Genomic DNA, 25,256 nt, shown 5'->3' with positions numbered 1-25,256 from the left:
GGCTTATCTCTCAAGTTGCCGCCCTGAATCCCAGCCCCCGGCCCCAACTGAGTGAATGCACACGGGGTCAGGGGGGCAGGTGCCCACCATGGCTGACACGTGCCTACCTGGGGAGGGCGCTGCGGCCTCCAGAGGCTTGGGGAAGTCTGGGAGGACGTTTGGGAATGGGATGCTCATGGTGCTTCCACTGTGCGGGCTGGAGAAGCCACTGGAGGAGGGGGAGGCCGAACCCAAAGACCGGTCCCCCTCTGAGGCTCGCTTCTTCTCGGGAAGGGGCGGCTGCCCGGGCAGGGTCAGGCCCTGGCCCGGCAGGACCGGGCTGTGGTGGCTGCTGTGGCCAGGCGTCACCGTGAGAAAGCCGTGGGACAGGAAGCCGTTGTCGGCCGCCGCTGTCCGCGGGGTGCCAGGGGCCTGGGGGGCTCCATGGGAATGAGCCAGCAAGGCCCCTGGGTCCTCTGCCGGGGGAAGGCCGCTTCCCACGGGAGCCGTGCCGAAGCTCAGGAAGGCCTGGCCACCTGGGGGGCCCACAGCTTCGGGGGGCTCTGCCAGGGACAGCTCATGGTTGTGGAAAGAGGCCTGGAACTCCGCAGGCGGGCGGTGGGGCCGCCCGGGGCCGTCAGGACCGGGGCTGGAGAACTCTTCAGCGCTGAGACTTCCTGCCGGTCGGCTGCTCCCCAGCAGGGCCGAGGTGGCCTTGGGGTTGCTCTCCACCCACGGGAGCTCGGCCGAAGAAGGGCTGTGGGAAACATGCAGCAATCAGAACGCTGTCCTAGGAGATGCCCCAAGGCCACCAAGGGTCCTGTGGACAGTGAGGACAGGGATGGGCACTGGTGCTCAGGCTTGGCCCAAGACGTCGGAAGTCAGACACTGCCGTTCTCCCCTCCCCATCACCGCGCACCCCAGATGCTCTGCCCCCCACACCAGTGGACACCTGCCCTGCCCCCTCCTTCCTTGGTCTTCACCCAGCAAAGGTCCCTCCCCTCGAAACAAAAGTCAACTGTGGCCCCGTGTCCAGCTCACAGACCACATCCCTCTGTTCTTCCCTCTGATGCCAACCACATGGTGCGCCACGTGCACTCCTGTGAGAACATTGTCCCCTGGGTGCAGACTGTGTCCCCCGCTTTCCTCTCTCTCCTCCCCTGAGACCGAGCACTGGTGCCCGACTCAGTTTCCAGTAAGTGCCTGCTGGATAGCCAGCTGCTTAAGGGATCCCAGTGAGAAGGTGAGAAGTTGGGGCTCCCAGGTGACTCCGTGCATTAAGCAGCCGAGTCTCGGTCTCAGCTCAGGTCTTGATCCCAAGGTTGTGATTTCAAGCCTCATATTGGGCTCTCACAAAATAGAAACACATTAAAAAAAAAAAAAAAAAAGGAACATGAGAAGTTACCATATCCAGAATGGGGACTTCCCAGATCAAAGGTATCAGAAGGTACCACACAGTTAGAAATCCAGAAAGTCAACTGCCAGAAATCCAGAAAGTCAACCGCCAAGCCCCACATCACACACATACTTGACCTGCAAACCCTTTGGGCTCTGGGTGGGATGAATCAGCGGAGCCCCCCCCCATGCACAGAGGCAGGAGGCAGAATGTGGACACCGAACTGGGGCACTGTGTCCTTGCACAGGGAGCCGCTCAGGAGACATTCCTACACTGTGCCCGTGCAGTGGCTCCACGGCCATCCCTTGCCAAGCGCCCACACGTCTCTGTCTGCACCCCCCTTCCGCCCTTCCCGCCACTGGGGGGGTGTCCCCGCACTTTCCCGAACACCGGCACAACTTCCACGTCCCCAGGCCACCACCACCCTGCCCGCCAGCCCCGGCTGTGGAGGGACACCAAGCCCCAGCTGGCCCCACCACACCCCTGCTCCCGCCGCAGCTCAGAGTGCACGTCACAGACGCCCGGTCCTTAACTGGCCCATGTCCCCAGACTCGGGCTGCCCGTGTGGTCCCTGAGCGCTTGGCCTGTCAACACCGGGGTGTGGGGGGCACTCTCCGGAGTCTGCCTGTGACGGCATTTCTGAAGCACGACCGTTATGCAGAGTGGCCGGGTGTCAGCTGCAGGTCGAGCGCCCGTCCTCCCTTCCCGGGGCCCGCGGTCAGGTCTGCGGGAGTCCTCAAGGGCCCGTCTCCCTACCTGTCCCGCCGCTGGCCGGGGCCGCCGCTGGAGACGGTGCAGGAGGACGTGAACGCCCGCTGAAAGGCAGGTCCCGCCGGCACGTCGGCCCGGAGCGCCGCAGGTCTGGGCCCCCCGGGGCTCTCGGACATCCCCGCCGCGCGATGCAGGATCTCAGCACAGCCTCGAGTATCTGCAGCGGGGAGAGCAGGACGGGACGCTTACAGGCCTGGTCCCTGTACTGGAAGGAGCGGGGTCGCTGCCGGACATGCAGGCCACAGGTCCCATTCGAATCGAGGAATCGAGGGGCCCGATTCCACCACGTGTGGGTCGCTCTTGCCTGGCACGCTCCCCAAAGGCAGGACAGGACGCAGAACACACGCCCGGCACCTGGCTCAGCACGCTGGCTGAGCGGAGGAGCCTCGTGCAAGGTCGTCTGCAAGGACAAGGGCGTGCAGCCCACGCAGCCTTGCCCCTGAAGGCCGGGTACTGACCGACGGAGTCCGCCCAGCCCACAGGCGCTCACTTCAGAAAGGGCGCCACAGAGTAGACCCGGGTCCAGGGCGTGCACGCCTGGGGCTGCGGCCAGGTGACCGCGGAAGCTCCATCTGTCCCCAGCTGGGAGCTGGGTCCACACGCTGGGCCGAGAGCTTTCCGGTACAAACACGGCCCTGCCGGCTGGTGTCCTCACCCTGGCAGGGGGCACAGACCCTGTCCCAGCCCCTGTCGCTCGGGGCGTGAGAGGCCAAACACAGTGAAAACCTGCTATTTAACACCAAGCCCGCACACTCCACCGAATTTTACACGCTTCCGTGACAAAATGCCCACCTGCTTGAAGCCCAGCATCACCATCATTTCTGAATATTTTTAAAAATCTTGCTTTTTTTTTTTTAAGGATTTTATTAATTTGACAGAGACACAGCAAGAGAGGGAGCATAAGCAGGGGGTATGGGCACAGGAGAAGCAGGCACCCCACAGAGCAGAGAGCCCAATGCAGGGCTTGATTCCAGGACCCTGAGATCATGACCTGAGCTGAAGGCAGAGGCTTAACCCACTGAGCCACCCAGGTGCCCCCCTCCTTTTTTTTTTTTTTAAAACTCAGCTTTAAGATCTACCAGGGTGGATGACAACATCGTAGGAATACAGGCTACTCTGGTTTCCGCTTTACAACAAGGGGGGGCGGATGAAATTCCTGAAAACCCTGCATCATTCCCATCACTCATTTCCGGGAACGGGGTGCGGCGAGCGCGAGTCACACGTCCCGGCCACAGACCCGTTTGCAGCACGTGGATGGGAGGCCGAACCCAAGCCCACTAAACCCGAGGCTGAGGCTGAGCTACGCGGCAGCCGGGACTGCAGGGACGTGGAGAACCGACCCGAGCGCAGCCGCCCCTGCTGGCATTTTGGGATCCTCGGCTGGGAACGCGGGGCCGACGTCTGCCCCCAAGACGGAAGTGGCTGCTGAAGATGGAAGAACAAGCAGGGATTTCAACACCTCCGTGGTGGGACCGAAATATGACCAGCGGGGCTCAACGCACTGACCTCGGATTTACCTCGGATTTAAGGGGAGGGCCCTGAAGGCTACGCTGTGGGGACACCAGCACCAGAAACAGACCAGCCCCCCGGATCTCAGTAGTGTGCCCCCGAGAAAACCTCCCTCTCCGGAAGTAGACATCACCCTCCAGAGCCTGCCTCTGTCTATTACGGATCGACTGATGGATCCATCCACCGGCCCATCATCCACGCATCCACCCATCCAACTGCCTCCCGCCATCCATCCCTCTGCCCAGCTGACCACCTAATCGTCTATCACCCATCCCACCATCACCAACCCACCTAATCGTCTACCACCCATCCACCCATCCACCTACTTCCCTATTTGTTTTTCTGTAATTTTCAGACATAATTCAAATATTTACTTTTAAAAACAGACCAGGCATGCTAGTATCGGGTACCAGAACAAAGAAATGAAAACAAAGACCAAAAAAGAGAAGGAGAAAGGGAGAAAGAGCCACAGCTGTATATGCGTTAGAGGTCAAGACACGCCCTTGAAAATAAGTAAGTGGAAACCGTTTCAGAAAAATACAGAACCTCACAGAAGAATGGGGGAACGTTAGGAATAACTGAGTAGAAATCCTAGGATGACGTACAAACACAATTAATGAAATGAAGCAGGAGGCCAACGAACCCATCAGCGGATGCGCGCGCTGGGACAAGTCAGAGGCCAGAAGCAGTGGCAGGAAGGGCATGGAAGATGGGGACGGGGACGGTGCCGTGCGGGACGCGATGAGCAATGTCTAATACATGCGCAACGGGGGCCCAGGAGGGGCACAGGGACGAGCAAGGCACGAGCAGCCCAGGGAAGGATGTACCGAGAATTCTCCCCAACACGCTGAAGAAACTGAGCCACAGGTTCAGGAAAAAAAATCCATGAAATCAAAGCAGGAAGCGTTAAGAGAAATCCATACACACTCCTCGACGGCAGAAGCAATGAAAATCCAAGACCAGCCAGAGCGGCATCTTACGGGTCGGGGAGGGGGCGGGAGCCGACTTCAGTGCTGGCGCTTAAAGGCTCGGTTAGCCCATCTTTACGGGAGCCTAACGCCCACGTTGTGTCTGGACAAACCGCACGTGAGTCCCGGGGGCAGGTACTGTGCCTGGTCCACGCGGACGCCCGTGGTCACCAGGGCTGCGTCGTCCACACGCTCACCTCCGATGCCTCCACAGCCCTGGGGCAGCGTGGTCTCAGTCCCAGTCGGGAGGCGCCCGACACGCCAGTGTGACCTTCCAGAAGGTTGTATTTTTAGGTCAGAAAACCTTCTAAAATACACATTTGTTGGGTGCCTGGGTGGCTCGGTCGGTGGAGTGGCTGGCTCTTGGTTTCGGGTCAGATCGGGATCTCAGGGTCGTGGGATGGAGCCCCGTGCTGGGCCTCCCTCCCACGCAACTGTCTTCTTCGTAGAAGAAATTATGTTCTCGACAGCGCATCCCTGTGTCCACCTCCCACATAAGACAGAGCTGCTGGGCGCCCACCACCGGTCAAAATGGTGCTGGCTGCCGGCCTCGGGTGAGCACGTTGCCAGAAGGTCAGCCTGCGGGCCTCAGAGGCCCCTGCCGGAAAGCTTCCTGGAGGGCTTCCTGGAGGAAGCACGTTCCATGGGAGGTTGAAAGCATGTGGGTTTCCAGTAAGCCGAGCGGATGCCATAGGAGTGGGGGTACCACCCAGGGCTCTGCTCCCAGCTGGGCCTCCACTGCTGGGCTGGTGCTGTGGAGCGCTTCACACCTGCTATGAATGAATGAATGAGTCTGCAGTGGCTCAGAAGTGACAGGAAGAAGTCCAGGGTGGGGTGTGGGTCTGACCCCAAGGAGTCACGCTGGACATCCCAATCACCCCCAGGCCAAGGAGCAGCACTGGACTCTGGGGTCAGGACTGCTTCTCAGTCCAGCCCACGGCGGATGACTGACGGTGCTCTCAGGGGTCCTGCTGCAGCCGCAGGGGCTGCCCGCTCCCATGTCCCCCACGACCCTGGGAAGCCCATGCCACGCCCGCAGGGCGCCTGAGACCACCCCCAGCAGAGAAGAGGCAGGCAGGAAATAAGGTCGCGCTTTGTCCGTTACCCTGTCCCTGTTCCAGAAAACAGCAAACTCAGCACTCCCCATGAAAGTGGCTTTGTTTGCAGCTCTGCACCAACACGGGGCCGTGGCTGGGTTTGGTTCCCGGCCCTGGGCAACAGGACTTAATTAACCCTTCCATCTGGACGAGGGCCAGCCAAGGACCTCATTGCAGGGACACTGGCTTCCCAGCCACTTCTCCCGCAGGGCCGGGCCTCTCTGTGCTCAGACACGCAAGCCAGCAAGGCACGGCGGCCACTACGGGGCTGCAGCCCCCACCATCCAACCAGGAGTGGAGCCTTAGGAGAAGGGGCATGGCCTCCGTCCTCAGACACGCAGGGTGCTAGGAACATGAGTCCACGAGCAGAAGAACATGCCTGGTCCAGGAGTCTGGCCACAGACCATGAGCATACACGGCATTCCTTCAAGGCCGTGCACGCCAGGAGGGCAGACAGGACATGTGCTGTCGAGCCTCTCCACCCTGCACATCCGTTCACAGCTACAGGGACATCTCCAAACGGCTGTCTCTGGGCCCAGCCCCCTGTTCCGCACACTCAGCATCCATAGGCTCAGTTTGGGCCCAGAAGGGGCCCGGGGGTGATGTGAGGGTCATCAAGAGCGGGGGAGGGGTCCTGTCTTGGAGCCTTACAGGTGACACGGTGGCAGCTTTGCTCTGCGGTGGCCTCGGAGGGAGGGAGCATGGCCAGGAGCGGCTGGCCTCAACCACTGTGTGGCAGTAAGACTTCTCCCTGGGGCCACAGCACGCCCCCCCCCCCCCCCGGCAGGACGCGTCCACATGTGGGGGCGCTGGGAGCCGTGAGGGGGCGGCTGTGGGCCCTGCTTCCTCCAGGTCCCTGACGTCCCCCAGGCTAAGCACAGTCTGTGTTTCTCCTGAGAGTGTCTCACATTTCCCCTTTCCGGCTGACACCCAGAGGAGGGGGCACAATACGCCCCGGCTTCCTGGTTTCCTCTGCCAGCTGGTGTCCTGGCGCCTGCAGGGACCCAGGACCGAGGGGCTGGGGATGGAGGAGGGAGGGAGAGTGCCTCTCGCTCCGGGGCTCCCAGACCTTCCAGGACCTTCTGGGCCCAGGCTCCCCTTGGCTTCCCCTTCCTGCACTTCCTTTACCCGGAGCTCGGGTGACGGAGGGTCACAGGCTCTTTTCCAAAAGGTCTATTTTTAGGCCGCACTGGAGCTGCTGCAGGAGGTTCCGTGGGAAGCGGGGTAGCATCTGCTCTCCGCCAGCCACGATTTCCATCACACAGAAGTCAGCAGAAGGAAGGGGACCTCACAGGCTCGCCACCTGCAGAGCAGGGAGCCGGCCAGACGCAAAGGTTCATGCACACACGCAGGGCCCACCGTGTCCTGCGCAACACCCAAGCCTGTGAGGTCAGAACAAAACCAATGCTCCACCCCCCACACCTTCATGCTGCAAGAGACCCTTATGAGGTACAGCAGTGACCACCAACCCGTCAATTACTGTTCGTAATTACAGACTGCCACGACACTTTCACGTCGTCTTTAAAGACAGAAAAATTGGGGCACCTAGGTGGCTCAGTCAAGTGTCTGCCTTTGGCTCAGGTCATGATCTCAGGGTCCTGGGATCAAGTCCAGCACCGGGCTCTCTGCTCAGCGGGGAGCCTGCTTCCCCCTCTGCCTACTGCCTCCCTGCTTGGTGGCTTTCTCTGATGAACAAATAAATAAAATCTCTGATAAACAAATAAATAAAATCTTCAAATAAATAAATAAAATCTTTAAAGACGCGTAAATAATATTTAGCAGGGCTCGCGATGATACTCGCCTTTCCTGGGGAAGAAAGTGCAGTTTTGCTGTCTGACCACCAAGGCAGACCTCCGGGCTGTAAGAAGCAGGCTTCTTCTCAGTCGGCCGAAGCTAGTGTGACTCGTTAACGATGAGTCCCTGACCATCACCGATCTGTCACTGATCGGTATCCATCTATCAGCCATTTTTCTGTCTCCATCCCCTGCCCTCCTGCTCACACCCTGGGATTACGGAGAACCGAGAGAATTCTGCGGAGTGTGTCTTAACACGTTTTTGGTCTCTGGCTCTGTATTTCCAGGTGTGACAGTCGGGGCGGTGGGGGAGGGGGCACCCAGTCCCCCAGGCTCTGGGGTCACAAGTCACAGACCACTAGCCTCGTGCCCAGCCTCGGGGGCCCTCCAGGCTGCACAGGCAGAATCCCATCGACAAACATGAGCTTAGATGTCTTCTCGGGTCTGTTCAGTGCTAGATTTAAAGCATTATTTTTAAGAGGCAAGACTTTGTATGGGAAGTTGGGTAGCAGTGATTTTTTTTTTTTTAAAGGAAGTTCTTAATCTTAGAACGCTTCTGTTATTTGTCCAGAAACAACAGGCCATTGACTCAACCTTCTGGAAAGCAAAGGAAGGAGGGCCAGGCAGCCACAGATAACGAGCACTAATTAGGGGAAACCCCTGAAAGACTGGAAAGGCACACCGTGCGTCTTGCTCGGTGAACACGGAAGTCACACGTCCGCAGCCCCACGGATATGCCGCCCACACAGAAAGGGGGGACCACGGCCCCCACGGGACGGCCCGAGCGTTCTCTTTGGTACGTCTTCTCAGAGCGTGAACGTGTTCCCTGGTCAGGTCAGCGTTTCCTGTGAGCAGCGGGAATGTCCCCCCAAGTGAAGGGGCCGGAAGCATCCCCCATTCTCGCCCACCCCCCCACCCCGGCACAGCTCGGGGGGCCCGGCCAGCACTGGGGTCAGGTCAGGGTTTCTGCCCGGGCGCAGGCGGGTGACCCTGCTGGGATGCCCTCCCCCAAACTGGATGTGCCCCCACCAGGGGCACGGAGAAGCCGGAGCTCGGCTAACGCAGCTCACGGCAGCTGGGCTCTGACCACGTCCCATGTCCACTCCGAGGCACTCACTCTGACGTGCCGGCAAGGAGAGCCATTTGCCAACAGCTGGCAGCTGCCCCGTAGGGAATTCTAATGTAGAAAACAGTGAGACGCTTTCTTTCCTGCCTATGAGAGTTTCCGAGTGCTTCCCGCTCTTCAGGCACACCGAGGGGTCCGGTCTCTAGGGCGCTCACGGGGGCCCCTCCGCAACCCGCAGAGAACGAGCGCAGAACTGGCGTGTGCACCCGGGGAAACAAACTGCTTCCTTCTGCAGGACTGACGGGAGCACAGCGTCGGGGCTGGATGTCCTGGGGACACCGAGACCACCAGAGCCTGGGCCCGGGAGCTGGGTCTCCTCCCAGACCCAAGCCCCTCCCCAGCCCGGCACCCACCACTTGCTTCCTGCCTCCACAGATCTGATGCCCCACAGACCTCATTCCCGTGGAACCACATGGTTCTGGCACTTCTGTGTCTGGCGTCTGTCCTCGAGGCTCGTCCATGGGGGAGCGTGTATAAGAACGTCCTTCCTTCTTAGGGCTGATGTTGGGCCATTGCTGGTGGGCCACATGGGCTTTATCCTCCGTCCCAGAGAGCACAGGTGTGGGCTCGGCTTTCGGGCTCCTGCGAGTGGCTCCAGGCTTCCTTCCGTGTTCTTTCCGCCAGCCACACGGGGACTGGTCACCTGCAGCAGCGAGTGGCCCCAGCAATAGGAGATCTCGGTCTCCAAGTTGCGTCCCCTTGGGTGGGAGTTGCAGTAGACAGCGATGCCCACGGCAGATGGCCTTGGGCCCTGGGGACAGGACGCCAGGGAGGAGATGGAACCAAGAGGAGGAGAGCGTGCGCACCTGCCGGAGGGCCGGCCGAGCAAAGAGTGGGTGTCCTGGGACTTACACACGGGTGGCAAGAGCTTAGCAGCACGCACGGACTCCGCAAGACGCTGTCCAGGTGTGTCGGTGACGACGCTGTCTCTGTGACCCCTGTTTGGTTCAGAGTCCCAAGTTCCCAGAATTATTCCAGCCCTGCACTGGGGCTGGGCCACTGGACAAGGAATCTTGATGCTTTCTTTCCTTGGGCACAAGCCCCAGCATATCTGGCTTTCCTCTGGTAAACGCCCACAGGCTTCACGCTCTAGTCAGCCACAGACCTTCTGCGGAAAGGTGTTAAAACGGCCTTCAGCCTGGTAAAGATTGCTGACAACGCGCGGCCCCCAAGGAGCCTTCGGCCGCAGGACACCCTCCTCCCGGCATGACTGCACGGCAGAAACTCACTGTCACGCTCACAGAGCCTGGGCTCCGAACCTGCCTCTCGGCCGTGACTACAAAACCTCATTTCCCGTGGAAAATCTGACATAAATCTTCAACGTCCTTCCAGGATGCTCGTCTCCCAGAATCCCTGCCATCTGGGGACCTGTATGGCCTGTATGACCCAGTGCAGGCGGCAACGGAGACCCCAGATGGCTAATGGGAGGTTTCTGCCCTAATTTCAGAAACCGTTAAGTCTGTCGCAAGAGGTCATTGGTGCTCAGACCCTAAACCCAGGTCCCTAGCCAGGTAGCGGCACACTTAGCAGGCCTAACCCCCGGCTGGGACCACAGGATCTCAAGACCATGGACCCTGGGAAGTCAGTGCTGCATGTGCTGAGTGTGTGAAGTAGCATCAGTTTGTTATCAGTAATGACCGAACCTGTGGCACTTCCCAGGCTTACCTGGTCCTCAAAACAACCACTCAGAATGCCAGCTGTCACAAGCTGACAGGCCAGAAAGACACGTCTTCCAGAAACCCCCTGCCTCGCCTGCTGGATGGGACTCCAGTGCCACGCCCATGTCCCGGGTCTCAGCTCTGCAGCGAAAACGCTCCTCTTCAGCCGGACCCAGCCTCCCTGGGTCGGAATCCCGGCATTCCCACACAGCAGGTGCCATCAGCCAGCATGGGGGGCCACACGCACGGCTGACAGGAGCTTTACACATCGGGAATGTGCCCATACGTCCTGGAGGCTGGACGCCCCCCATCCAGGCGCAGCAGGGCCAGTCCCTCCCGAGGCCTCTCCTGGCCGTGTAGAGAGCCGTCTCCTCCCAGGGTCCTCATGGGGTCCACACGGGTCTCTCCGTGTGTCTGCATCCTGATCTCTGCTTATGAGGACACCAGTCACGCTGGACCAAGGCCTAATCATGTTGGCAAAAGCCCTAGCCTGAATGCAGCCACATTCTGAGGTTTGGAGATTTACGTGAGCTTCTGGGGAGGGACACAATCCAGCCCACAGCATGGGGAAGACAACTTGGGGCAACGTGGCCTCCCGGAAATGGCAGGCTGAGGACTCTTGGGAGGGTCCCTCAGGTGGACACGGACGGTGCTCACAGCCGTCCGCAATGAGGAACCGGAAATGGAAGAAGCCTGGTCTGGGAGGAGGCCACCTGTGGACCCCCAGGGATGCAGGCCAACACAGCAGAGTGCCTGCCCACAGGACCCAGGCGACCTCGTGGGAACAGCACAGTGTTCGCAGCACCCGCCATCCCATCCTCATTGTGCAATGGCCCTGTGGCCTGGTGGGGCATCAGGAACCCCCGAGAGGACGAGAGGGCAGCTCCCTGGACCCTGCTGCCTTCCCTCTGGGGCTTTCAGTTAGGTTCCCACTTGACAGCATTTCCGACGGGCAGGCTAGTCATGCTGGAGGGGGAGATGTCTTCACTAACACAGTCCCTGGTGTTGTGGGTGCTGGGTGGCTTTGCGGGCACACAGGGACTCCGAGGGGCCCACGGCTCGTGCGCCAGCACCGGCGGCCGCACCAGGAGCATCCAGCCCCAGGTACATGAGCCCCAGCTGAACTGGCCTGGGGCTGGGGTTCATGGGCACACGTGCAAACATTAGGAAACTGTTCAAATTGCTCCAAATAAGCAACTGACCGACCACTTAAGGAGGGGACTGAGTGCACCCACAGCCCAAGACAGGCGCTCCCTCCACGGGAGGCAAGGCTGGACGGCGGTGGAAGCGGGCAGCATGTGTCTGACCCTTGCCCCAGAAGGATGCCTCCCACAGGAAGAGACACAGGAAACCACTCAACGTAGAGGGAGGAGGAAACCAGTGATTGGAGGGTCAAGTGCCCGCCACAGACCCGGGTGCTGTGCTCAAGCTGCACGCTTCCTTCTGTCCAAACACAAGGGCACGCTGCAATCCGCGGCTGAGGACTGGGGCGCCGCTCCCTGTTGGAGGCTCCCAGATGGTGTCCGCCCCAACTGGCCAGGCAGACGACCTCGTGTCTCCCGTCATCTGTTACACAGAACGATCACGGCTGACGGGGACCATGTGACTTCTGACCTGCTCGGCCTCCCCGAGGAGGGGATTCTGTGTGTCTACACCTGAGCGGCGGAAGCATGAGCTGCCCCAGGGGCTGGGAGTGACAGCCAGCCTGTCCCCTGGGCACCAGTGCCCGGGAGGACTCACGGGAGGCTGAGATCAGAACAGACAAGAATCAAGAGAAAAGGGAAATTGAAAAGAAAAAAAAAAACAAGTCTTAAGATGAAAGGAAGGAGAAAATAAACTGGCGGGGACATCTGGGTGGGCGTGCACAGACCTACATGGAGGCCAGGAACCTGAGACAAGTCAAGGATGATGTGTGGAGGTGGTACCACCACGCTGGGCCCGGGGGGTCCTTACCCTGTGAAAAGCCCCTCCTGGGCGCAGATGCCCTCCTGGTCTAATCTGAGGCCCGACCCAGAGGCCCCCGTGAACCGCCCCCCACGATACTCTCTGTGGAGCAGATCGCACCACCCCCCTTTGGACCCCACCCCTGGTGGGCCCCCTGCAGACCCTCCACCAGGAAGGGAGGCCACTCTAGTCCCTGGGACTCCTCCTGGCCATCAGGGGCTACAGGGAGGGCGGGCCGAGCCTCCACGTGGCCCGCAGAGGACAGTTCTGCATTCTGGTCTCTAGCTTGGGGCCTCAGCTCCCCGCCGGTCTGTGTCCCCACAGAAACCTCAACTCTACACACACTGCCAAATACACGGCGTGCCGCAGTTTACTGGGCACCGTTGTCTCCATCTCTGTGGTCCAGGGAGGGTTTGCTTGGCAACCTCTGTGCATGAGTGTACACGGCACCTCCCCATGAGGACAGAACTCTCCAGAGCAGAAAGCCCAGGAAGAGGAGGCTGTGCTGAGAGGCGGACAAAGGATCAGGGTCTCCATGGCGCGGTCGGAGTTGGATCAACACACCCTGACCTCGCGGCCAGGGAGCCCACCTGTCCGTACTCCACGTAGGGCCACAGAGGCATGTGTTCCGGACAGCTCATCATCAGGGGGTCTGCACCCCGTGGCCACACTCCACGATGGCCACTGGGCGCCACATGGACCCCTGCCCAGGGGATGAAAGAGACGGCTGCGTGTCTCCCAGAAGCACCCGCCGTCCTGCTGGGGCTCCAGCCACAGCAACACCTCACCCCTGTCCCTCGCAGGTGAGGACAACAGGTGCTCTTGTGTTTTCAGCCTTTTACTCATAAAGTCTCCCCACATTCTACCCCAGCCCCGCCAGCGCCAGGAAACAGGGCACCACCCCGAGCACGAGGCTTCGCGTCCCACGGGAAGGGGGACGTGTCTGATCGGGAAGGCCTTCTCCAATTCCCCAGCCTGCTTGGACAGCGATCTGCCTGCTTGACTCGGGGAGATGCTCTGGGCCTGTGGGTGTCTTCTCTGGATGGCGCGAGTTCCCACTTCGCCTCGGGGTCCTGCGTCTCAGCGCAGAGGAGGTGTTTGTGCAGTGCAGCCCGTGTTTACCAAACCAGCGATGCGGACAACAGTCAGGCTGGGAACGTGTGGTTCCAGCCAAGACGGAGCAGCCTCACCCCGCCCAGGGCCTCACCCCTCCCAGGGCCTCAAGGAACAACTCCACCCAGGGCGCCAGCCCACTGCAGCGGGAGACTTGGACAGGTGGGCAGACAGCGGCTGCCTGGAGCCTTGGAACCTGAGGGAGGACGGGGCTGCCTTCCCTGGTCGCCCTGCTGCCTCCCACAGGCCCCAGAACTATCACCTGGCAGGGACAAAGCAGCTCCAGGAGAAGCCTGCTCAGCTCGCAGGTCAACCAAGCCCACCTGACACCGGGGAAACCCTCACACGAGGGGCTTAAGTAAAGCTAAAGGGAAAACGCACGTTTCCTCACACCCCACTTCCTGGAGGAGGCCTTTAGGATGTCCCCTCCAAGGAGGTGTCCGCAGGGTCCAGGGGCGAGCTGCCCTGTACCCTGGCCTGTGTCGGGACCGAACGGCAGGGCCGGCGGGAAGGTGAACTTCAGCACTGTGTGGCTGCAAACGGGCCTGGGCAGGAGTGCTGACCGCCACAGAAAGACCAGACTACAGAAATCCGAGCCTCCTCCCGTGGCCTCAGGAAGCCCAGGGTGAACGGAAACCCCCTCATCGCACGAGGACGGGGACCGTCACTGGGACGAGAGTGGGCAGCGAACGAGCGCCGCGTCGACACAAAGCAGGTGCAGGGATCGTCCAGCAGCTCGTACCCAGGCTCCAGCAGACGACTACGCGTTCTCTTGAATGAAGTGAAATAAATAAATAAATAAACAACACCACCACCCAAATCTCAACCAGCATGAAAAAGTTACCGCAAGAGTAGAAACCACTGAACTGAAAGATACAGGGAGAGAGACGTGAGCAGCAGCAGGGCAGCGGATGGAGGGGCCTGGACTTGAGGGCCCAGCACGGGGGTCTTCACCGCGCGTGAGCAGCACAGCCAAACAGACTTGTAGGGAAGGACTGGAGTCCTGGGGGCCCTGGGCCAGTAACGGAGGATCCCATGGTTGTGCCACCGGAGACCCAGAAGGGGAGGGAGCACTGGCTGGAGGTCGTGAGAAGAAACCATGTCTGAGCCTCCCCTCCCCACCGCAGGCCAAGGACACAACCTCTGATTCAAGGAGCCAAGGAGCCACAGAGCAGCACCGACATTAGGAAACCCACTGTCGGGATGCAGTTTCCGAAGGCCAGGGCAGGAGCCCTCCTACGAGCCGACTCGAATATGGGTGGTAACTGTTCACCTCAAACCCAAAGGCCAAAGCGGGGCAGCACTGAAGTCCCAGGTACTCAAGGAATAGAACCGTCAAGTAGGAATTCTGGGAATTCCACAGTCAGCCAAGATACCCCTCAGCAACAGGGTAGAAAAGATATCCGCAGAGGACAAACAGACAGGACTTGTTTCCAAACCCGCCCTTCACGAATGGCCAGAGCACGTTTTCTCGAAAGAATGCAAACCCTAAGGTGTGGAACATGCAGCAGAGATGGGACATCAGAACAGGCTGACGGAGCTTCAGTAAGACGAGCAGAGAAGCAGGGGTGAGACCCAGGCAGCCAGCAGAGAAACGCACACACTCCTCTTCCCAGGGAGAACGCGCTTGACATTCAGGGCCCTGCCGCACCTGCACGCAACCCATGCGAGGGCACAAAGGGGCCCACGTTGCTTCTGTCCATGTGGGAAACTGCCCCAGCTCTCTCTGCAGAGCAGCCCTTTTCCTGCGGGCTGCACCCCGTTTCCTGGAACCAGACTTCCAGTGGCTGCGAGCCCGCCGCGTGCCTCCCACCTCCCTCCGTAGCACCGATGGGCCCATCCTCGGTCTGGCCCCGCCCACTCAGCACCCCAGCTCCCTGGCAAGTCCTCCCCCCGGCCGATGGTCCCCCAGCCAACCAAGATCCTTCATGACTGGACTTCCCCGAGCTCCCTGGAAAGACCGTCAGGGTTTTGATTGGAATCACGCCAACTACATACATGAGGTTGGAAAGACTTGACACCTTTATAACGTCACCTTCCGATCCAAGGACACAGTCTTTCTCTTCCTTTACTGTATCTTTTTAAATGTCTCCTATTAAGTTTTCAAAGGTTCTCGCGGGAACAAAACGAGTGTCACTGCCAACATTCTGCACGGAGCTTTACTACCGCACTTTTCCTTCTGCCGCCGCCATCATACGCCTGGCCTACTTTCCCCCGGCCCACGGGCCGCCGCGAGCCTGCTGAACACGGGAAGCTGACAGACAGCAGAGGGGACAGGACAGCTGGACAGCTGCATCCTTCTGGAAGGACGAGGGATGGCAGACTGTGTCACGTCGGGCCGCGCCTACAACGCACACAAGGACGAGCGGCAAGGCCCACATCTTGTCTTCGGGGAACACTTCTCCTTACCCCTGCAGAGCTGTCAAACAGCTCCGCAGCATTCTGGAGGCTTCTCTGTGTGCCCTCAGCCACCCGGGAAAGCCGGCTCATCCCTGGTTCCTCCAACCCCATTCCCTCCCATTGAGTTTCAGAACTCATGTCGCTTTCCTTTCCCTGGTCTACCTGCTTCCTGTTCAGCTGCCCCACTCCGTGCCCACCGGCTCTCCCTGAGGCCAACATCAGACAGAGGACACAGTTCCAGGCTGACAGTAGCCGCTAGCTAGGGGCAGGATGGGAGTTCGCGCCGGTTCCGCGAGTCTTAAGTCCACGCTCGTACGCTTACATCCTGGAAGGATGGACGCGTCAGTGGGCGCGGACGAGAAGCAGGAAGGGCGTGGTCCGTGCGAGGGGTCGTCTGGACCCCACCTCTTACTGTCCCCGAGACCCTGTTACCTTTATGTCACAGGAGAAGGCCAGCAGTGACAACTGTCTCAGGGGACGGGAGGCAAAGTAAGTGGGGAGGAATTCGGCACCAGTCCCAGCCGGGACACCAGCCTCTGCCCGTCACTGAACATCCTTCGGCCACCGTCCTGCCTCCAGCTCAGCTGGGCGGCTATCTGTGTCCAGGCCTGTTACTGGATTTCTCAAAACCGGTTTACAAGGCATGCCAACTTTCTCGACAAAAGAATTGTAGAAAGCTTCTCGCTGAGTACCGATCGCCGCCCGCCCGGCGCTGAGCTAAGCCGCATGTCGGCACCGCCAGGTTTAACGCTCAGGAAAGGTCTCCATGGGCAAGCCATCAGCACTGCGTTGCAGACAAGGACACAGAGCTTCTGGGCGGCGAGGTGAGCTAAGAGGCTTGGTCCAAGGAGACCTGCAGTGATGTCTGGGGTTGCGCTCCGTCCCCACAGGGGCAGATGTCAGTCAGAACTTGAGGGTAAGATCACCCCACCCTCCTGCCTCTTCCCCCCAGATGCCGTAGGATGTGGCCTTGGGGGACTACCCGGCCACTGACATGGAGGGAGGGAATGACCCTCCCCTGGAATCAACAGACAGACTCTTGAACCTCATCTCCGGGGTCACAGCAATATTCCCGTGCTCCCCGATCTCTCGTCCGTCGACCCACACACGAAATTCACTAGAAACAACTCCCGTGCACAATAGGCAACCCGGGACCCCGCGCGAGCCTGCAGTCGGGAGGGGACGGTTCCGGCAGTGCTGGGACGGGGAGGGCGCGTCACCTGCAGGCGGCAAGAACCAAAAGGCCACGCTGACCAGCTCGGGCTTCGCTTTCTAAGAGACTACAGGGCTTTTTGTGCTAAGCGGCATTTGGGGGTTTTCCTGCCTCTCCATCTTACCGGTCCCCATCCTTCCAGCCACAGCAGCACGCATGACCCTGGGTCCCAGCCCCCCACCCCCCGCCCCCCGCAGGCTCACCTGGGCCAGGCAGGAGAGCAGACCCCGGAGGCAGGCAGGGACCCTGACAACGCCCCAAGGTAACGACGTGAGCGGGGCATGCCCTGACTGCGGGTCTCGTGTGGAAGTCCTGGGCTCCTTCGTGCTCCCTCCGGCTCCAGCCGCATGGGGACCACAGTAAACCCTGTTCTGAAACCCCACGTTGCTCCTGGCGCCTGCCTTCCGCCTCGGCCGGCGGACAGCCCTGCTCCTCCCAGGAAGCGGGGGCCCAGCACCTGGATGCAGCCACAGAGGCCAGGCCAGCCGACCTCCCTGGGGTCCTGCGGCAGGCGGTGGCAGCCATGGAACCGGGCAGGCGTGCTTTCTTGGTTTTAGCGGAAGAATGTGCTGTGCTGGGAGCAGCCGGGCTCCCAAAGCCACACATCTGTGAAGCAGGCTCTCCTCTGCCCCAGGGAGTCCCGCAAACACAAAGCACAGCTTTCTTCTGGAAGGAGGGGCCCTCCCTCCGGGGGGCTGGGGCTGGGGCCTCTCTCGAAGAGTCTCAGGACCCAAGGGCTGCGGCCAAGTGACAGGAGACGCCTGGTTCCCTGGCTCTGGGACTCTGTATCCCTCTCCCCACTGCCCCTGCCCCTCCCCCACCACTGGGGAGTTCAGATTCCAGCCTGGGCACGCCCCCCTGCCCCCTCCCCCACAGTGGGCTGCTGGGGGATGGAGAGAGCAGGGCTTACCTGGGCAGCACGGGGTGCTGCTCAGTCCATGGAAGGTCCCAGGAAGTCGCGGGCCGGGCGGAAGGCGCTCGGCAGGCTGTCCCAGGCGGCCCTGTGAGTGAGCAGTGTCCCCCACCCCTGGGGCAGGGCGACTCTGGGTTCCGGCATCCCGGGGAGGTCGGGGCGGGACAGGGGCGGCCACCTCCGCGGAGGCCCATTCAGAGGGCGGCGGGAAAGCGCGGCTGGGAAAGAATCCGGGACTGCAGCGCGGGCGGCCTGCCCAGTGGGTGCCTCCAGACGGGCCGGCCCCGCCTGCTCACTGCGGTCCGCTTCCTCTCCAGTCCTTCTCCGGCTTTAACCTCTTGCAAACCCCCAGCTGAAAGCCTCCCCAGCTCTGGTCCAGCCCTGGGGCCAGCCTCACCCAAGGGGCAGGCAGTGAGCGGGCAAGGACCTCCCACCCCCCACAGCAGCCTCTGCTGCCCAAGGACCTGCCTCCCCAGTGCCACCTCCCCCAGTGTGGACCAGATCCCCTGGGATCTACTGCTCACAACGGAGAGGCCTCCACCACCCACCGGAGTCCCTGGCCAGCACAGCCCCATCTACCTGAGTCCCCTGGATGGGGACACCCGGCTCACTGGGCCCCACCACCACCTGAGCCCTTCACTCCACCCGTCCTGTCCTAGGGCAGCAGCCGGGACTCCTCCTCCAGCTCAGACCCTGCAGGTGGTCTTCCTGGGGGCCGCTGACTGACACCCCCACCCTTCCAGCTCAGGAAGGGTCTTCCTGGGGGCGGTCTTCCTGGGGGCGGTCTTCCTGGGGGCGGCTGACTGACACCCCTCACCCTTCCACCCTCACCCACAGCCAGGGCCCTCGCTGGTGGCCTAGTCCACCAACAGGCCGCTGGCAGGCCTGAACCCTCCCCTCCTCCCTCTTCTCCGTTCATGTTCCTCCCTCCATCTAAAAGGCTAAGCTCCCAAACAAACTGGCAAAGAACTCCTATACACTCTTCAAAACTTATTTCAAATGACCCTGCATTTTTCCATGGCTCGGAACACCAGCCCTGGCAGGCAGATAGAGGCAGGTGCTCCATCCCTCGTGGCCTGAAACTAGACGGGTCCGCAGAACACAGCAGAGGCACGCAGCCTTCGAGACTGAAGCTCCCAGAAGCAGATGTGCACCTCCTGGCTGTGGGCCCATCAAGTGCAGCACAGAGTAGGCACTTGCCCCTGCCCCCCTCCCCCACAGGTCGGGCCTGTAGCCCTCAAATCCTAGCACCGAGGCTACTGCTGCCCCCTGAGCCCACCCTCGGGGAGAAGAAGGGGTCGCAGCCTTCCCAGAACACGCATCTCTTGCTCTCAGTCCAGCGGGGCCTCCACAGCAGCACAGTGGGACCACACATGCATACACAGGGCCGTGGCCAGCCATGCCATCCTGTGCCGCCCACCCAGCCCCAGGGTGACCCTACAGCCCGCTCACCTCGCCGCCATGGTAGGAGCCGACAGGTAAGAGCCCCTCACACGGCCCCTCACACAGTACGCCCGGGACCCCCAGGACCAGTTCTCTGAGCTCCTGGCCAGGAAGTGCCCCAGGACAGCTACCCCAGGTCTGTGCAGGGCACTTCCTCTGGCTTGTTTATGTGTCTGTGGCAGGGGCAGCAAAGCATCTGTCGGAAACGTCTGCCCACAGCCCGGCATGGCCTCAGCCGGCGGATGGACGGGCCCTTCCCATGGCCCAACTCTCCCTGAACAGAAAGGAAGGTGATCGTGGTGCAGCCAGGCCCAGGAAGCCATTCCCAGGGCGGGCTCTTCCTGTGGTGTCCAGCAGACGCTACAGGGCTGACGGACGTGGGGCAACTGTCAGGAGGCTGAGGGGAAGCAGGACACGCTTTCTGAACACCGCTGGTGTGTGACTTTGTACAAGCATGCCACAACCGGGACATGGTCTACGGAGACCTAAGAACCTTCTGGAGATGTGTCTGCCCAGCCTGCCTCTCTGCCGTGCTCGGTTCCCTGAAGCTGCTGTCCCCCCTGCAAGAGAGCCTGGGTCAGCGGAAAGACACTGCTGAGCTCCCCCTTGCTGCACCCCGGCAGGGTCACCCCATGATCAGTGGGGTCACAGGTCCAGTGTGGACATGCCCAGCTGCCCTCCCTCAGTGCACTCGACTCAGATGGTGCCCACTGGCCCAGCAGGTTCCCTCAGTGAGGCCGAATCCAACCCCCACGACGGGGCCCCTGCAGGATGGCTCTGAGGACTTGGGTGTCGGCCCCAGCCGGGAAGTTCGGGAGCCTCGCAGGGGAAGCCGCTGGGACCGGGGGCGGGGGGGGTGTCACTTGTGCAGATCACAAGCCTTTCCAGAGACTATAAAAGGGGGCTCCAGGCCACACAGACGTGATGTCCGCTGACCCACATGCAGGTCTCCAGCAGGGGTTCTGCCCTCGAACACAGAACTACAGGGTCTCAGGAAGGCCCCGCAGGACACACATGGGACATGAATCCTCCCGCCAGCACCCAAGGAGGCGTCCTCTGGGCTGCTTCCGACCCAGCCTGATCATCTGCTCTTGCAGAGAAGGGATGGAGAGCAGAAGCGACTTCACAGCAGCCCAAGGTCAGGGTTCCCCAAAGCCTGGCCAGACTGCCTGCCCCTGAGGGCACACAAAATTCATGCACAGCCCCCCCCCACACACACACACACTTTGGGCTTTGCTGGAGCATCAGAATGTTCTCCCAACTCCGGGGCTCCTTGTTTCCTACCAACGTGCTCGTTCTCTACGGAAGCGCGCGTAGTGCATGACCGTGGTAAATGCTCACAAAGCAAAGAGCCCCTCGACCCAGGCCCAACTGGCAGTGCCCCACGTGGCGTTTAAGCGCCCTGCTCCACGTGTACGCAGACACGTGCTCAGACGTGACAGCATTTGAGCCCAAGACCGTGTCTCCACACCTCAGCAGAGCAGACCCTCTCTGACCAGGGGCTCAGGTGAACACTCCCAAAGGCTCAGGGCGGGGGGACCGTGGCCAGGAACCAGGGACGAGAGGCAGAGGGCCTGTCCCCCTGCTTGTGCTCTCTCAAGTAAATAAAACTTTAAAAAAGAAAAAAAAACAAGGTGTCCTGACAGGCCCCACAGCTAGACACAGATCACCGGGGAGGCGGCTTGGGACCCCCAGAGTCTGTCCCCCACGGGCTGGGGCTGGTCCTGCACTTGGCAGGCAGGGCTCCGAGTAGGGGGACGTGCACACCCCACCCCTCACCAGGGAAACACGAAGAAACTCTGCTCTAAGAGTCAGTAACAGTCTGGCGGAGGGGGAAGAAATGAGCGGATTGGAACACATCGGGGAAAACAAAGACCCCTCTGAACCAAAGCAGCACACAAAGGGCGGCATTCACCATGGCCGGGAAACGGCCGGCTCACGTGGGGACACTTCCAGGCTGGCCCGTTGGGGGTGAGGCATGTGGAAGGCCGACCCGGCGCGCCTCCAGAGCCGCCTTCCAGCGGGCGGATGGACACTCTCATGCCCGGGCCTGGCCGCACAGGGATGCCAGCAGCCCGCGGGGGGCTTTATTGTTAACTAGAATTTGAAACACTCAAATTCCTCTCTTCGTTTTCCTCCTCGGGGGCCCTGGGGTTCAGGGGCCAGTGCACTGGTACGCGATCCACACCAGCTCCTGGGGTCCCCAGTCCCCACGGCTCCTGGGGTCCACAGTCCCCACGGTTCCTGGGGTCCGCAGTCCCCGGAAGGCCTTCTCCAGCACAGACTGGCCTGCAGTGGGTGTCACGGGTGTGCGCGGTCACAGAGACTCCTGTCTGGGCACGCGTGCACCTCCGCACAAACGCGTCACCAGGACCACGCCGGCGTGCTCGCCTGCAGGGTCTGCAAGGCGCAAAGCCCTGGCGGGGTCGAAGAACACCCAGCCCTCATTCCTGCTATAAACATTCTCATCAGAACTTCGTAGTTTCAAAAGAAAAGCAGAGCTGGGTACAGGAAGGAAAGGGGACGCCTGGTAGAAGCGTTTTACAATCTGTCAAGCTTTGAAGAACGACAGCTTTTTTTTTTTTTTAAAACAAAAATAAAACACTGGTCTCCAAGCACTGTCTCCGGGTCCCTCTCTCAACAAGAAGGTCCTGGAGACGCCCTCGGGCAGACATCGCCCGTCTGAAACCACGTCCAGCACACCCCTGTACCCCGAGGCTGGGGAAACCCATGAGCTCCATCCTTCCCTGGCGATCAGAATCCCTCCTGGTCAGCAGGAATGCCCCCAGGACGGGAGAGGGGACGCCGCACCTGTGACAGCCCGGGCCCCAGCAGGACCAGCCCTGCTCCCCAGAACGATGAAGACAAAATGGAGGTGGTATAAAGTATAAAGGCGTCCTCCCTCTAGAAACTAACGTTGCCCATCAATCATTCTTCTTGCTGCTGGTAGTCCCCCCGAGCGAGGTGGGGGGGCTCTAAACGCCCCCTGGGAAGCCTCAGAGGACAGTGGGTGAAAGCAGACAAAGGCAGGGTCCCACAGGGGCACTAACCACCCCTGAGAGGCTCACGTTCCCGGCGGGTTTCACATTCAGTGAATTCCACCTCAACTAAACGAAACTCTCATGGATCACATTCGAAGCTGACGGACACCGGAGACAAATTTTGTGATGAAACATTCCCGTTCTTCCCCACTTACGTGGGGAATATCAAGACTGAGGCTCGGGTTGGAAAAGGCAGCCTAACTGATGAGGGAGCAGGAGGCTGGCTGAGGACAGAGCAAAAGCTGGCGCCTTGCACCCCCTCTCCACCTGCTCCCCTCCGTAATATGTGTAGCATTCCTCAGGCACCCCTACTGCCATAAAACGATAAATAGTTAACTTGCAGGGATCACAATCCTGCAGAACAGGAATCTCCCTTGCTCTACAGATGTCCTAGAGATCTACAAACAGGGAGGTTACCTTATCAATAGCACAAATTTCCAGAGGCAAATAACTCTCAGTTCCTGAAGCCCTAATGTCTCCCTCCCCACCATAAACTGGAGGAGGCTGAGGTAGAAGGGAATGTAAATGATAGCAGGATCATAACACCCCACCAAGAATCTCCCAACTATCTTGATGTTAATGCCTGACCTAAAGACGACATTGATCAAGCCATAAGGGCAAGGCCTCCCCCCGGCACCTTGTAGGCCCTCCCTAGCATGTGAGAACTCTGTTGAAACCTCCCATCCCCTCACCACCTCCCCCCAACCGTGGGGTATATAACATGCCTACCCCCACAACCCGGGGCAGCCGCCTCTCCGCCTGCCCACGGGTCCTGTCCCCGTGCTCTAATAAACCACCTTTTGCACCAGCGACGTCTTAAGAATTCTTTCTTTAGTCGGCTCTGAACCTCACCCCACCGAACCTGACTTAGGTTCTGGGACTTCATCATAACTGCTCCTCTGACCTGTATCTTTCTCTCCTATGAATGAACCCCTCCTTCACTGAAACTCTTAAAACTCTGTTTCAAGAAGCACGTTGAAAAGGCTCTGCGCCCACATCCAGCCTGTGGGGCTCCCCCCACTCCACCAGGCAGCCCTCTGAGGCCGCCTGGGCTCCTGCAATCCACCTCCACCCCAACACATCTGCCCTGAGACACAGACCCACTGGTCGGGGGTGGGTCCCCCAGCACTGCCCTCCCCATGCCAGCCCCACGTCCAGGCTGTCACCTGGGTTCTGAGTGACCAGCCACAGACCAGACCAGACCACGGCCCCTCGCTAGGCTTGATGAAGTCGCTGGAGCGGCTCACAGAACTCAGGGCCGCGGTTCACTCCCTGATCATCGGTTTGTTATCAAAGGGTTAATTCAGGAAGGGACAGAAGAGCCGCCAGGGGAGGGGTCTGGGGAAGGGGGCACAGGGCTCCCATGACCCCCTCAGGGCCCATGGTCCCCACATCTCCACCTGCTCAACAACCTGGGAGCTCTCCAGACCCTGTCCTTTGGGTTTTTGTGGGGATTTCATTACAGGGACGTGACTGATCAATCATGGCCCTGGGTGACTGAATCAACCTGAGCCCCTCCCCTCCGGAGGTAGGGGGTGGGGCTGAGAGGTCCCATCCTGTCATCACGTGGTCGGTTCACCTGGCAACCAGCCCCCACCCCCAGGTGCTTCCCAAACATCCCCTCGTTAACATCACAAGAGACCCCTTCCTGCTGCTCCCCTTAAGGAATTCCATGGGTTTGGGGAGCTCTGTCTCAGCAAAGGGCTCAGAGACCAAATCTGTCTTTCTTACTAGGAATCACAGTATCACAGGTTCATATCTGGAATTGCTGAGAATTCTGGGGATGGTGTCCCCATGGGCCCCCGTCTCCCGGGGTGGGACACAGGCGGGTGAGACATGCACTGGACACACTGCCTACCCAGGCTTGCACTGGTGGGTCCTAGGTGGGGCAGAGCTGCGGGTCTCTGTCCTCAGGGGGCTCAATACCTCAGACGGGAAACCTTGAAGCATACGTTCCTGGGTCCAGCTCACGGCCCCACATGCCCCAGCACCGGAGCCCCGTCCCGTCCCAATCCTTCTGGTACCAGCACCTCTGGGAGAATCCACAGTATCTGAATTCATGTTTAAACACTGATTGTTTGAGTAAATGCTTAAAGGTCCCTCGCTGTCCTGGGGGGGGGGCGGTGCTGAGAGAGGAGCTTACTGGGCCCCACCCCCACAGCAGCAGGAGCTGGTCAGGGAGGGGCAGTCCCAGCACTGACCCCCTTAACCCCAGGACTTTGGCTTCTCCTTCCAGCATCTGTCTCTACACCTGGGGCACCCTGAGGCATGCTTTTTAATTATTCTGCTTGTTCAGTGCATAGGCTTGTTTCTGGCGAGGGGAGGATGTGAGGGGCTCAAGGCAGGGGGCAGGCCAGGCAGGCTCCAAGGACATCTGGCACTGAACCTAGGGGGCCAGAGGACCTGGAGGAAACCAGAACAGAGGACACATGGGCCGGGGGAGCAGAGTGCACACGCTGCCCCCCCCACCCCAGAGCCGCAGGGCACGGTGGGCCTGACCTGGGACAGAGTCCCTCCGTGACCACACCAGAGTCAGGGTTCTAGGAGCCCCTTCTCCCGGAGGCCTGGACCTTGGCCTTGGCTGGCTCTCCCTGTAGGACCCTGTCTTAGCCCAGATTCTGCAAAATCATCTCTCCCCAGCCCGCAGGGGCTTCCGCCCTCCAGCAGCAAGAATCCTGTAGGGCCAGGTTAGCAAGAATCCCCCTCCCCTGACATCCCATTCAGGAACTTTGCATCCACGGACCATCCCTCTGCTCTGGGCTCTCCGCTGCTGCAGCAGGACCAGATGACATCTGTCTTCCCCACCTTCAGCAGACGCCTGCCTGTCTCTGACGCCTGTCCTGCGGGTTGTCCCGGTAGCCACCAACCAGGACTCAGCGGACACCCCGTTAT

At 60.4% G+C, this 25,256-nt stretch overlaps 1 protein-coding gene across 9 annotated transcripts in view; it reads right to left on the bottom strand.

The window, feature by feature from the left end:
* TNS3 (tensin 3) overlaps positions 1–25,256 on the bottom strand; it is a 200,718-nt gene that overhangs the window by 20,075 nt on the left and 155,387 nt on the right. For all 9 annotated transcript variants that reach the window (XM_045089576.1, XM_013059615.2, XM_045089573.1 and 6 more), the window contains 2 exons: positions 2,132–2,303; positions 108–736 (listed from right to left, as the gene is read on the bottom strand). In XM_045089576.1, coding sequence (XP_044945511.1) covers positions 108–736; positions 2,132–2,303 — 801 coding nt within the window. The remainder of the gene's footprint in view (positions 1–107; positions 737–2,131; positions 2,304–25,256) is intronic.

This window comes from Mustela putorius, unplaced genomic scaffold (genome assembly GCF_011764305.1).
Source record: "Mustela putorius furo isolate JIRA1106 unplaced genomic scaffold, ASM1176430v1.1 tig00003845_pilon_pilon_pilon, whole genome shotgun sequence".
NCBI lineage: Eukaryota > Metazoa > Chordata > Mammalia > Carnivora > Mustelidae > Mustela > Mustela putorius.
Note: the sequence above shows the minus strand (reverse complement) of the source record. Positions and strands in the feature narration are given on the sequence as shown.